The sequence below is a fragment of the Dendropsophus ebraccatus genome, chromosome 9, assembly GCF_027789765.1.
Source record: "Dendropsophus ebraccatus isolate aDenEbr1 chromosome 9, aDenEbr1.pat, whole genome shotgun sequence".
Classification (NCBI taxonomy): Eukaryota; Metazoa; Chordata; class Amphibia; order Anura; family Hylidae; genus Dendropsophus; species Dendropsophus ebraccatus.
Genome location: NC_091462.1, coordinates 10,856,765 through 10,871,804, shown reverse-complemented (window position 1 = coordinate 10,871,804; position 15,040 = coordinate 10,856,765). Strand labels below are relative to the sequence as shown.

Genomic DNA, 15,040 nt, shown 5'->3' with positions numbered 1-15,040 from the left:
TAGTAAAGGATAATTTTTTACTCACCGTAAATTTTCTTTCCTGTAGTCCGAAGCAGCAGCACAAATGGGGAAGATCCTATCTTCCTGCAATGGTAGGACAGATGGTACTAATAAAAGATTGATTAGGAGCCCTATAAGAAGGCCATACAGACCCCTCCTCCTTGTGTCAATTCTAACGACAAAAAAATTTAAAATTCATAATAAAACTTAGTTAATAAGGCATTAAAACAATCAAGGTATGCTGCATAAATAATAGTTTGTTTAAATCAGGGCGGGAAGTCTGTGCTGCTGCTTCGGACTACAGGAAAGAAAATTTACGGTGAGTAAAAAATTATCCTTTCCCTTACGTCCTCAGCAGCAGCACAAATGGGGATATAGCAAGCTATGAAAACAGACTAGGGAGGGCCATTACATTACAGAAGACAGAATGGCTGAGCCAAAAACTGGTTGACACGTGAATATCTAGTCTATAGTGCTTGACAAAGGCATTGACGGACGACCATGAAGCAGTCCTGCATATTTGTTCCAAGGGTACAGATCTTTTTCAGCCCATGTGGATGATATTGCCCTCATTGAATGTGCCTTGATTGCACCAGGTACCTGTAATCCAGCTTCTTGGTAGCATATGGAGATGACTTCCCTTATCCATCTGGACAGAGAAGCTTTGGATGACTTGCATCCTTTGTTTTTCCCTGCAAAGGATAAAAACAAGTGGTTAGATTTCCTGAAGGAGTTTGCCCGTTCAATATACATGCTCCAAGCCCTTCCCACATCTAAGGGATGAAGCTCCTTCTCTCCCGTGTTGGCAGGAGTAATGGATTGTAACAATGGAGATGTGGAAGAGACTTTCACCCACCAGGCTTCAAACATCTTCTTTACCTTCAGGTAGGTTCTGTAGGCAGTTGTGGCTCTGGACTACAGAAGAGTGGTCACCACTTTGACAGCATATCAATTCCCACCTTGTTGACGGCAGTCAAGCTTCGGACAAGCCTGCCCTCTTGAGTTATTAACTGAGGGTATACAGAAGCCTCCAGAATATTCCTATGGAATTAGCGCCATGCTTTTAGATAATAAGAGGCCATCATGAAACCAGAGACTTGCTACTTGCAAGATTTTTAGACTCTGCCCACACCTGGCAGGGACGCTGGGAGTAATCTCTGCTACTCTGTGTCAGTAGCTGGGGAGACTGGGAGAGTTCCCAGAAGATTCTTAGGCAGGGGGCTCACCATTGTGAACCATGCTCTCTTGGGTCAATAGGGGCAAATGAGGCTGACCAAGGCCCAACCTTGTCTCAGATTCTGCAAGACTCTGGGCTTTTTAGGAGTGAGGAAAAAAGGGTTTTCCAATTTGAACCTTGAATAGGAATAGGTCTATCCTCCATGCGATTTTCCAGAAAGCTTCTGGTCCAGAGACCGTTCCTCCGACAGGGTTACATCGCAGCATAGATTGCCAGCAGACAAAATGCCTCTGCCTCCAGTAGTAATACCACAGAGTTAGTGCCCCTATAAAGATCGATATGCGCCATCCTAGATGCGGTTTTGATCTTATACTGATAGCTTACCATAGATTGGTGTGCTGAAGTGGACTAGTATTCCCTTCATATGTTGGATGCCAGCAACATCTCTGATGGGGATTAAGGCTCCTTTGCCCTTTGCTCATACACGCGCCCCACTGCTTGATATATCAATGGTTTTCTCTACCCACTTCATTGGGAGACTGCTGCCATTGAGCAGGAAAAAGCTATCCTTGTCTCTGGGTGTTATTTCCAGTGTAGACATAAGACCCAAGGGTATCAGATGAAGTGACAGCAACTGGGGAGTGCAGAGAACCCCGACTTGTGTCAACTTCTGTATTATCTCTGGAGGAAGTAAGTCACAGACTGGGGATCTATTCTCCTCCCTAGGAATTGTTCCATGCCAGAAACAATGATGAGCTTCAATTTTCTCAAACAGTCAAAGTACAATAGACATCAGCTTGGTGACTGTAGATGGAGCCAAGATGATTCCAGACAGAAGGACTGTAAATTGAAAAGAATGCCAATTGCCTTGTACAAAAGGTCTTGATGTAAAGGAATATGCAGCTTTTGTCTGTAGACAGGTACATGCGGGTATACATGGCCAGATAACGTCCTTCTTCTAGGAGGGAACTACAGAGCATAAATCCTCCATACAACTGCTTTCTCAGAGGAGGCTGTATACAGGTACATGCAGGTATACCTGGTCAGATAACATCCTTCTTCTAGGAGGGACCTACAGATCATAGATCCCACATACAGCACCTTTCTCAGAGGAGGCTGTATACAGGTATACACGGTCAGATAACATCCCTCTAGGAGGGACCCACAGATCAAAATTCAATATGGTAGCCTTTCCTATCATATAACACTGGTACAGACCTCTCTCATTATGGAAATAAATTGTCAGAAAAGACGTAGTCACAAGTTCTTGTCCCCATCCCCAAGGCCTCAAAGACGTCTGGTCCTTCTTGTGCAGGATTCTTTCCTTTACCTTCCATACTAGAATTCCTACGGAATGTGGAACAAAAGTAGAAGTTCCTTCTCTTATTAGACTGGGGCAGATAATGGACCTGATCATAAGAAAAAAAGGACTTTCATGAGAATGTCCAATACAGATCCAACTATCTTTATATTGGAGTGAACATCTGCCCACTTACAACGAAGGACCAGTCTCCAAACTGTGGGGATCGGGCAGCCAAGTATACTGCTCAGCTATAGTAATATAGACATTTATTCTATTTAATTTATTTATTTTATTATTTTTATTATTTTTTTTTTATTATTATTTATTTATTTATTTATTTTATTTATTTATTTTGAAAATTACTAAGATTTTTTTTTTTTTTTTTTTTTTTTAAACAAGGTCTTTGTGCGTCTGAAGGAGCCATGACCTCGGACTCCATCCAGTTCAGCCTGTAGATTATCATTCAGATGTAAAATCTTAAGCAGTCATTGTCTCTTCTGAGAAAAAGTTGCAATCCACAAATGAATTCCCTACCACCTGAAAGTGGAATCTTGCAGGATCTGTACGCCAAGAAAGCTTTTTCCCCCAGAAGTTCTGTTACTAGAATCCGGCTACATCCAAGGATGGAAGTTGTGCCAGACTGACCGGCCGACTAACAGACTAGTGCAGAGTGCCTGGAATCAGACACACAGGTGCACTGAATATGCAACCAGCAATCCTAAGGCGGTGTTCACACATAGCAGCTTCATAGCTTTACTGCATCCTTCAGTACACAGAAGCTCCATAGGGTCACTGCATCATCTGATATCAGTATTACAGAGTGTAACTAGACAGCAGGTGTACACAGTATTACAGAGTAATTAGACTGTAGGTATACACAGTACACATCCAGCATCTCTAAGGATGTAGCTTCATAGGTCACTGCATTATCTGATAACAGTACTAATCAGATAGTACACATCTACAATCCTAAGGCCATGTTCACACACAGTAGCTTTACTGCATTCTTAAATAGCAGCACTGGAGCAGCGCAAAAAAGCTCCATAGAATCACTGCATCATCTGATGGCGGTATTAGGGAAAGTAATCAGATAGCAGGTGTATCCAGTACACATCCAGCAGCTCTAAGCATGTGCTCACACACATAGCTCCATATGGTCACTATATAATCTGATAGCAGTATTAGGGAAAGTAATTAGATAGATGTATCCAGTACACAACTAGCAACTCTAAGGCTGTGTTCACACACAGTAGCTTCATAGGGCACTGCATCATCTGATAGCAGTATAGTGAAAGAAATCAGACAGCAGGTGTTACACAGTACACTACAATTCTAAGGCAGTGTTCACACACGGTGGCTTCATAACTTCACTGCATTCTTAAATAGCAGCACACAGAAGGTCCACATGATAACCATCATCTGATAGCAGTATTAGTGAAGGTAATTAAACAGCAGGTGTACATAGTACACGACTAAATTCTAAGGCAGTGTTCACACACAGTAGCTTCACTGCATTCTTAAATGTCAGCACACAGAAGGTCCACATGATCACTGTATCATCTGATAGCAGTATAGTGAAAGTAAATAGACAGCAGGTGTATAGTATACAACTAACAATTCTAAGGCCGTGTTCACACACAGTAGCTTCACTGCATTCTTAAATGGCAGCACTGGAGTAGCACACAGACGCTCCATAGGGTGACTGCATCATCTGTTAGCAGTATTAGTGAAAGTTATTAGACAGGAGGTGTATCTACCACTACACAATAACTCTAAGGCCGTGTTCATACACAGTTTTATAGCTTCATTGTATCATCTGATAGAAATACTGGAAAAGTAATCAGACCGCAGGTATACACAACTACAATTCTAAGGCTGTGTTCACACACACAATTTCACTGCATCATCTGGTAGCAGTACTATAGAAAGTAATTAGGCAGCAGGTGTTCACAATGCACAAATAGCAGCTCTAGGGTTGTGTGCACACACAAACACACAGTTTTATAGCTTCACTGCATCATCCGATGGCAGTACTATAGAAAGTAATGAGGCAACAGGTGTACACAATTAGCAGCTCTAGGGCTGTGTTCACATACAGTTTCAGAGCTTCACTGCATCATCTGGTAGCAGTACTATAGCAAGTAATCAGGCAGCAGGTGTGCACACTGCACAACTAGCAGCTCTAGGGTTGTGTGCACACAGTTTTATAGCTTCACTGCATCATCTGGTAGCAGTGCTATAGAAAGTAATCAGGCAGTAGGTGTGCACAATTAGCAGCTCTAGGGCTGTGTTCACATACACTTTCAGAGCTTCACTGCATCATCTGGTAGCAGTACTATAGAAAGTAATCAGGCAGTAGGTGTGCACACTGCACAACTAACAGCTCTAGGGTTGTGTGCACACACAGTTTTATAGCTTCACTGCATCATCTGATGGCAGTACTATAGAAAGTAATGAGGCAACAGGTGTACACAATTAGCAGCTCTAGGGCTGTGTTCACACATATACAGTTTCACAGCTTCATTGTAGCAGTACTGGAGAAAATAATGAGACAGCAGGTGTACTAAATACCCAACTAGCAGCTTTAAAGCTGTGTTCATGTATACACACTATAGTTACATAGGTCACTCATATAGTGAAGCAGTCTAACAGGACTTGCACAACCAATGTTAAAAAAAAAAGTGAAAGACATTGAAACGAAACATTTGAGGCATAAAAGCCTCATACAACATATATATATATATATCCAATGATCCTCCTGACACACATGCCAGGCTTCCAGCTTAAAAGAAAAAACAGCATATCTTACCTTGCTGAAGTATCAAGAAACATTAGCAGCCGCCCAGGTGAGGACACAGATCTGGCAGCACCATTATACTTACTGCAGCAGCCGCCCAGGTGAGGACACAGATCTGGCAGCACCATGATACTTACTGCAGCAGCTTCATGGCTTCCCTCACACAGCGGCTCAATACAGCAGAGAAGCTGAGTGATAACTCTACTAAAAAGTAAATAATCTCCTCTCTGATACAGCAGAGCAGGAAAAACAACATTTCTATAAATTTCCCCTCTCCACACGACCATGTGGAAAGGAAGAATCTTTGGAAAGGAAAGTCAGACACAAACATAGGCCTGAGCCTGCTTCCCTCTCCTACCACCTGTCCCACAGGAGGACAGAAAAAAACACAAGGAGGAGGGGTCTGTATGGCCTTCTTATAGGGCTCCTAATCAATCTTTTATTAGTACCATCTGTCCTACCATTGCAGGAAGATAGGATCTTCCCCATTTGTGCTGCTGCTGAGGACGTAAGGGAAACAAAGTTCTCTACCCTATAGGGACATAACCTAAACCTTTATGATCTATAAAGGAGCTGTCATGTTATCAAGTTTTTTATTTTTTAAAAACAGCGCCCTTCTCGTCAATGACAGTCTGTGGTATTGCAGCTCAGCTCATCTGCTTGGACACCAGACCCCAGTCCATTCACACAGATGAAGAGCTTCATAGCAGAGTGGCCAGGACTAAAGTGTTACACACCAAACCCAAAAGGGTTAGAGAATTCAAAAATGCGTATTTAAAGGGGTAATCCTGGCGGCTTTCGGGATGTTCCGGGATAGTGGTACGCATATGGTGAGGTCAGTGCCAGGAATTTCCTTCGATAACAATAGCTGAATTAAAGGACACGATTGGGATCTGCTGTAGAAATGCTTTAAATTTGATTTCCCAGATTATCCATAAATGAATTATCCTGATTGCAGCAGGAAGGAGCCGTCCCGATCAATGGCCGCTATAAATATTACAGCTGGGAGGCTCAGCGGTGGCGATGGGGAGGAAGGGACCGGTCCAGTGACTTCTGAGCTGCCCCATTTCTGTATGGTAACAGATCAACCTCTGTCACATGTCAACTGATATATCCCTATATACTTACATAGTGGCAAGATTAAAAATTACTGTAAATACAATTTTATATTAGGTTTTCAATCCTGGTATACAGTATAGTGGAGAACTAGCCTATAGGTATCGCTAACCCAACGGGTTAACCATTAGATCTGACATCCCTGAGGCGTTTATGATCTTTAAGAGCAGCCAAGGATCCGGTAAGTACATGGGACACGTGTCTGTATTTATGATCATACATCCATAGCTTATAACTATAAACTGCAATGGATATAGCCGTAGTAAGTGTGAACCCGGCGAGGACTCTGACTCCTTACTAAAGGGGCTATCCATTGCTCGCACATTTTTAACATGTTGCTACCATAAACATAGCAAACATGTTATACTTACCTCTCCATGATCCCCTGGTGTCTCAATCCCCCTGCTGTCTGTAGCTGCCATTACTTCCTAGACAAGCTCATCTCAGGAAATACAGCCTGCTCAGCCAATCACCGGCCGCGGTGTTGACCCATCTTGGCTGAACGGGCTGTCACTCCCGAGACAGGCTGCTACAGACAGCAGGGGGGGGGGAGCATCAGGACACCAGGGGCTTGCGGAGAGGTAAGTATAACATGTTTGTTATATTTTCTTATATGGCAGCAACATGTGCAAGCGCTGGATAACCCCTTTAGTAAAAGCAAGATGCGTAAAGAGAAGAGAGGAGTGAATCTCAAGCACTCTGGGGTCCATTGGAACCGGAGCAGGCAGCATATGGTTACCGGTGCCTGAAGGGGGAGTCCTGGAAAACATGGCCATAAACTCTATCCCGGTTTTCTAGGCAGCCTCAGGGCGGCATCCAGCTTCTGCCGCCATTGGTAATCATATGCTACACATTCGGGTTCAGGCGGACCTCACAGTGCTGGAGATTCACTCATCTCTAATACAGAGGAACCATATGACTGGGGATTGGGGCTTACTACCTGTGACTAGCTATAGTGCCACTAAGGGAAACCTATTGGTGGGGAGAAATAGAAGAACTAGTTTAGCCATATAAAACATTGTGTAGAAGTGAAATATGTGACATGGGTAACAGGTTCTACGGAAAGGTCAGAATCATCTTAAAGCAACATATTACAGTTGAAATTCATCATTGTTAATGAATCCATTATATATCTTATACTGGTCTCAACACACTGTCTCCCATCATAGACAGTATGAAACCTATTGACTTCTATGGGGGAATACGCACAACTATTTTTTTATTTCTTCACGTTCCGTATACTTTCAGAAATTTCAGTCCATAAACAGAGGGCATGCACTTATATTGGCCATATGTGCAAAATTGACTTATTAGAAGTCAAGGGGTTCTCTGTACTTGTGGAACACTTCCTCAGCAACCCGTTGGGACAGGCTTGTGACAGCATTCCATTTTTATTTAAAGGGGTTATCCAGGATTAGAAAAAGCACAACTACTTTCTTGCAAAAACAGCGCCACCCCTGTCCTCAGGTTGTTTGTGATATTACAATTCATTTACTTCAGTGAAACTGACCTGCAAAACCCCACACCCAACCTGAGGACAGGAGAGGTGCTGTTTTTGGAAGAAAGCGGCCATGTTTTTCTAAGCCTGGACAACCCTTTCTGGTTCCCTCCCTTATTCGGCAAATATGTTTCGTTTTGTGCATTTTTATAGTCTGCAAAGCACTTACGGTTATGTTAAAAAAGACCTAAGACATAGTGAGGTCGAGTTCACATCACGTCTGAGAATCGGCTGCTGACGTACTTTTTACAAGTTGCAAACATGTCAGTGATGTAAGCCCGCCAGCCTCTAGGTTTTCAGCTGTTGCTAAACTAGAACTTCCATCCTGCTATGACCCTTGGATTGTAGGGCATGATGGGAGTTGTACTTGAACATGTAGCCACATGTTGAAGATCCCAACTTTTCACATAGAAATATTTCTATTTGTGGCAAATCAACTGGTGCCAGAAATTTCTAATTTACTTCTATTAAAAAATCTCCAATCTTCCACTACTTATCAGCTGCTGTATGTTGTGCAGGAAGTGGTGTATTCTTTCCAGTCTGACACAGTGCTCTCTGCTGCCACCTCTGTCCATGTCAGGAACTGTGCAGAGCAGGAGAGGTTTTCTATGGGGATTTGACAGTTCCTGACATGGACAGAGGTGGCAGCAGAGAGCACTGTGTCAGACTGGAGAGAATACACCACTTCCTGCAGGACATACAGCAGCTGATAAATACTGAAAGACTGGAATTTTTTTTAATAGAAGTAAACTACAAATCTCTGGCACCAGTTGATTTGAAAGAAAAAATTTTTTGGTGAACAACCCCTTTAAGGTTGAACATTCGCTTAGACACTAAAAGATGTATATGCCAGTAACAGGTGGGAGCGCCCATCACTTTCCTCACTGTAAGGTCATCCCATTTATAAGATGTAACAGAAGTCTCTGTGTATGGTAAAGTACATGTCATAGACTCCTCATGTCCTAAAACTCTATTCTAGGACGTTATCCGCTTCACATTATGGCCGCGTAATCAGCAAAAGCAAAACTGCAAATAAAAATAAGGACATAACAAAAGGACAATCTAAAAATAAGCGCACAAAGCCGCTCCAGAGAACATCCCCCGACTCTATAAAAATAGATAATGGGACACAGCAATGGTTGAGCTCAGCGTGAATGAGAATTTCAAGAGCACAATAATCCCTGATGTTAAGCGCTTTGGAAATAAACAGATTTCATTTGCAGTCTGGCAATTACTTAGATTCGACATTGTATTATTATAATGTGGCTGGAGCGAGGAGATCTGCACCCCGGCTGCTAAAATACTCACATATAAGGGAACATGTGCAACAGCTGCAGTACAGGGCTCCGAACTATAGCTGCATTATAGGAATACAAGTCTCCAGCATTGTGCACTATAAGATATTATGTGTGTGTATATATATATATATATATATATATACACACACACATAATATATATATACACACACCACCATATAACAGCACTGGAGCACAGGAGTGTCTGGAGTAAGCTGCATTGCTCTAGAACAGTGCTTCTCAATTCCAGTCCTCACCAACAGGTCATGTTTTGAGGATTTCCTTATTATTTCACAGGTGATATAATTATACTCAGTGCATCAGGTATTATCACAGGTGTTCTTTGTGTTGGATATCCTCAAAACACGACCTGTTGGTGAGGCCTGAGGACTGGAATTGAGAAGCACTGCTCTAGAACACAGGTGTCAAAGATATCTCATGGCCCTCCAGCTATTGCAAAACTACAAATCCCATCATGCCTGGACAGCCAAAGCTAAAACGTTGGCTGTCCAGGCAAGATGGGGGTTGTAGTCCACCACATATGACTGTAGGTAAAGAAGCTGGAAACAGTCTGCGGTGTCGCCATATGTAGTTTACATGCACTGAGGATTGATTGGTTATGCCTGTCCTGGATGGATAGGCTACATGTACCTTTTTGCCTGGCTAATAGATATTCTATCTTTTCAAGCAGACATGACTAGTAAATAGTGTTGAGCAGACTTGGCGAACTGTTTGGGTTTGGCATCGTTCTCCGAACTATAATGTTTGGCATTTGACCTTCTGTGGCTGAAGCAAGTGGATGCTGCCCTAGGGCTGCCAGGAAAACATGGGTACAGCGTATGGCCTATGGTAGTATCCATGCTTTCTAGGACTGCCTAGGGCTGCATCCAACTTCTTCAGCCACAGAAGGTCAAAAATGTTGCTAAACGCGAACAGTTCAGAAAGTCCACTCAATAAAAGACACGACCAATGGATCTTACAGCATGTAAAACAATTGGTAACCACCATTACGGCCATTAAGATCAGAGTAAATCAGAAAAACTTTATAGGAGATATAAAAAGTCCTGATAATATATCTTCAGCTTGTACAAGCCAAGAGTATCCCCTTTAAGATGACTGGAGGCGGCCATGTTGTTTTCTTTCGACAATGTTTTCTGGTGTAATATATCTATACTGTTACATAGTCATACTAAAAGTATATCACTGAAATAATACCAGTATTATAATACTGGTATACTGTCGTACTGGCATAATACAGTCATACTGAAGTATATTACTAATAGAATCCCATACTAGTATATAACACTGGTATACAGCTATACAGATATAATACAGCCATAATGGTACATAATACTGCTACAAAAAAGCCATACAGGCATTAAATACAGATATAATTTAGCCATACTGGTATATAATATTGGTATAATATAGCCATATGGGCATACTGGTATACTGTCATGCTGGCATAATACAGTCATACTAAAGTAAATTACTAATAGAATACCATACTAGAATATAATACTGGTATATAGCTATTCAGGTATAATTTCGCCATACTGGTAAATTATACAATCTTTCTGGTATATAATACTGGTATTATACACCCATACGGTATAATACAGCCTGGGATATGATACTGTATGGCTGTATTATACCAGTATCATACCTGTATAGTTGTATTATACCAGTGTCATATACCAGTATGGCTGCATCATACCAGTGTTATATACTATTATGGCTATAGTATATGATATTGGTATAATACAACTACACGGGTATATGATACTGGTATATAACACGAGTATAGTACAGCCATACTGGTATATAACACTAGTATAGTACAACCATACTGGTATATAACACTAGCATAGTACAGCCATACTGGTATATGATACTGGTATAATACAGCCATACTGGTATATAATACTAGTATAGTACAGCCATTCTGGTATATGAAACTGGTATAATACAGCCATACTGGTATATAACACTAGTATAGTACAACCATACTGGTATATAACACTAGCATAGTACAGCCATACTGGTATATGATACTGGTATAATACAGCCATACTGGTATATAACACTAGTATAGTACAGCCATACTGGTATATAATACTAGTATAGTACAGCCATTCTGGTATATGAAACTGGTATAATACAGCCATACTGGTATAGGATACTGGTATAATACAGCCATACTGGTATAATACAGCTATACTGGAATATAATACAACCATACTGGTATAACACGGCTATACTGGTATATAACACAGCCATACTGATATAATACAGTAAGAGCCTCTGTATAAGGCCTCAGCTCCAGGACTGGGGGCAGCCCCCCTGGATACGGTTGCCGTGCTCCATATACATAATACGCAGCATCCGTCAGTGTCTGAATTACACGTCGCCAACTAATCCCATTAAAAAAGAAAGAAATTAAACCTTGACAGGAGAATAGGAATTATTGGCTTAAAGCTTCAGCACCAAGGCCAGCGACCGGCCGAGAACCTGAGCACAGAGCGTTACAGCAGGGGGGCCGCCGGGCCAGGGGGGGGGGGCCCTCCCATCACAACCTATGGGGAATACATTATAGATGGCGGAGAATAATAATTACACTGTGGAGGGGAGATCCTGCAGCGCTAGTCACCGCAATGGTCACTGACCACCTGACATGGGAGATACAGAACAGATTAGATACACAGACAGATAGGGGATGGAAGAATAGATGTGAGATAGGCGATAGACAGCAACAAAGCTAGATATAGAATAACTGCATATATATTATATACTATAGTTATTAGGAAACGGAGAGAGATAGATAGATTGATAGGAGATAGATAGGATAGAGGCATAAATCGATTCTTATATCTATAGACTGATGGCTGGCCTCACTATAAGATGCGGACACAATGCAGCCAAAAAATGTACAAATCCAGCTCTGCTCCACCTGTATAGAAGGAGCCGAGCAGGAGGCGACCGCTGCCAGGATACATCCAGGGAATAGATATCATGATTCAATTTGCATTTTGCATTTGGCAAATATTACACACACACATAGAGCCGCCATCACCCTGCGTCGGCTCACAGACACCAGGGCGGCCACCATGATCCAAGAACGCTGCAGACTCAGTAAGAGATCCAATCACTTTATGTTCTTTTATACAATATAAAACAATACGCTTTTTTTGTACATTTGAACACCGTTGGCACATTAAACAGCTCAATGTCGGACATGTTGCGGCATTTTTTTTGTGTGTTCCAGTTGTATTTGTTACATTCATACATACTATGAGGCGTTTGATAATCTGAAATATGCAATGTCCAGCTTTGGGGGGGTTCAGATCCTGATCACCAGCCTAGAAATCCTGCGACAGGAAACATCTATAAGCTATGGGAGAGGGGAGGGGGGCGCCACCATCTCATCTAACACAAGCTGCCCCCCAGCATAGGGGAGACAGGGGGGGGGGGCAATCAGCCCTGCAATAGCTGCTCCCCAATCTGATGTTCTCCAACTGCAGCAAAACTACAACTCCCATCATGCCCCTCAACAGTTGCAGAACTACAACTCCTGTCATTCTCTATCATCCCCCTGAGCTGATGCAGAACTACAACTCCCGTCATGCTGTGATAGTTGTCCTTTGGCAACAGCTGGAGAACCACCGGCTGGGGAACACTGCCTGTACATGATGTATGGGACCTCCATGCTACCTAAGGTGGGGGAGGGGCGCTGGATACAATGTGGAGCATAATAGCTGGGGAGATGAGACGCCTTCTTTTCCATCTTGAGGAGAAATTTATCCCATCAACCACCTGCAAGTGCAAGTCCCGGCCCCCAACCTGCATTGAGCGAAACACCGATACATAGAAGCAGTAGGGTCTGCTAAGCCTGCCGCCACCTTGCAGATGGGTCGGAGCCATTGACTTATCGTAGTAGCCATCTAAAATAAATACAAAAATAAATAAAAATGTGATGCACCTTCCATAAAGGGAAAAAACCCCAAAAACGAGTCTCCTTTAACCCTTTTGCTGCCAGCAGGCAACCTGCAATACACTGCAAGCCCTTCCGGCAGCTGAATGAGGCAACGTTCCTCTGACCCCCATGTCGATTACTGTCCGATTTCCCTTCCGCAGCCTCGAGAACCGGACTTCCGCCCCAGTCTTCAAGTTGATCATGGACATTTTGTTGGTTATACCTAGATTTGTCCCAAACCCGACCCTCCGGCCCGTACCTCTACCCTAGCGGTCCAAATTTATAGTCCAGTGGCCATTGGATTCTCTGGTCTCGCCTTCGTTCTTGAGATCCTGGAAGACCTGTGTGAAAAAGTGGGGGTCGGAGTTGATCTGCAGCATTTTGGCACTCATACGGTCAATGATGCTCAGGCAGCGTTGCCAGAAAACCTCTTTGTCGGTCTCCACCAGGAAGGGCTTGAGCGGGTAGGAAATCTCGTTGCCCATGTAGGAATAAGCCAAGTAGAGGCAGGTGAGGAAGGAGGCTTGGAGCTCGTACTCGGTGGACAGTTCGTCCCCAATGGCCTCTCGACACAGAAGGTAGACAAACACCAGGTTGGCGGGGGTGATGAAGCCTTGGTCTTGCCAGCCTTGGAGGAGCAAAGAACGGTCAACGTTACGGAACCACATGGTGGGTTCTCCGGGGCTAAGCTCCTTCAGTTTATAGCATCGGCGACAAACAAATTCTCCGAGACATCGGAGGAGCTCGCCCGTGGACGCCTGGACGATGACCCTACGCGGTGAGCACAGAGATCGCCCGCTCGACTGCTTCTGCACCGCCACCAGCTGCTGCTGCTGGATCTTCTGGCCTTCGATGGGGACGGTGGGAACGGGCACGGGCTTGGGTTCCCGGCGGCCTGGGCTGACCTGAGATTTGCGCAGGTTCTCGTGGTTGAGTTGCTCCACCAGGTTGTTGTTGGGCATCAGCGGGCCATTCAGAGGGCCAGGGTTGGGGTTGATTTTCTTGGCACTCTTCTTCTTGGCCGATGCCGCCACCAACCTCTTCCACGTGAGGGCAGAGATAAGGACGGAGTGTCTCTTTAGGCTTTTCTCCGGCTTGCTGCCTCCATTCTTGCTATTGGGAATGGCCAGATATCCCCCTCCCACGCCGGGGGGCTCCGGCTTCTTGTCATCCAGCGGTCCGGCTTTGCCAGGAGCCGGTGATAGGGATAGGACTGTGCCCATGATAGACCGATTGACAAAGTGGCAGGAGGGCGCAGCTGTGACCTGGGGCCTGAAGGTGACAGGCAGCTGGAGATGGATGGAGGATGCAGGTGCACAATGCTCGGGCAGGCACTACCTGCTGCAGGATGCGGGGATGGAGGATCCCGGGGCTCGGTGCGGTGCCGGCGGGGTCCGGCGGCCGGGGATCTGAGCTCTGACAGCCGCTCCTCCCGCTCCCCTGTGCGCTCTGCAGCATCCAGCGCCGGAGACCGGAGCCCTGACACCTGGGGAGGGAGCGCGAGCCGACGCCGGCCAATCACAGGCCAGCATCGCCCAGACTGACAGGCGGCTCCGCCAATCACACGGCGGCAGCGGAGATTGTGTGCGTGTGGGCTGCTGGCTGCAGGTTTGCGGGTGGGTGTGGGACTGCATCACGGGTGGAGGCTGCAGGTTCCCGGCATTACCCCCCCCCCTCATTGTGGCGGCACCGTCCTGTCCACGCGGCAGGTGTTTACACCGTGGGGCATAGAACGTCGCTGAGGTAATGCGCGCTGGGCTGTGACGTCATTATCATTAACCCGTTACAGGTAGACCGGAAGTCACGGAGGTTTTCCGAGCCTGTCACAGGGAATTCTCCTATGTCTGTAAAACACAATGCGACGTCATTTTACTACAAC

At 44.4% G+C, this 15,040-nt stretch overlaps 1 protein-coding gene across 1 annotated transcript; it reads right to left on the bottom strand.

Moving 5' to 3' along the window:
- Positions 1 to 12,399: 12,399 nt before the first annotated feature.
- CDK5R2 (cyclin dependent kinase 5 regulatory subunit 2) lies at positions 12,400 to 14,828 on the bottom strand. Its single transcript, XM_069982517.1, has one exon. The coding sequence runs from the start codon at positions 14,382 to 14,384 to the stop codon at positions 13,428 to 13,430; it is 957 nt and encodes a 318-aa protein (XP_069838618.1). The 5' UTR covers positions 14,385 to 14,828; the 3' UTR covers positions 12,400 to 13,427.
- Positions 14,829 to 15,040: the final 212 nt, after the last annotated feature.

Excerpts from the sequence above, each read along its gene's own strand:
- CDK5R2 (XM_069982517.1), bottom strand. The coding sequence starts at position 14,384 with ATGGGCACAGTCCTATCCCTATCACCGGCTCCTGGCAAAGCCGGACCG.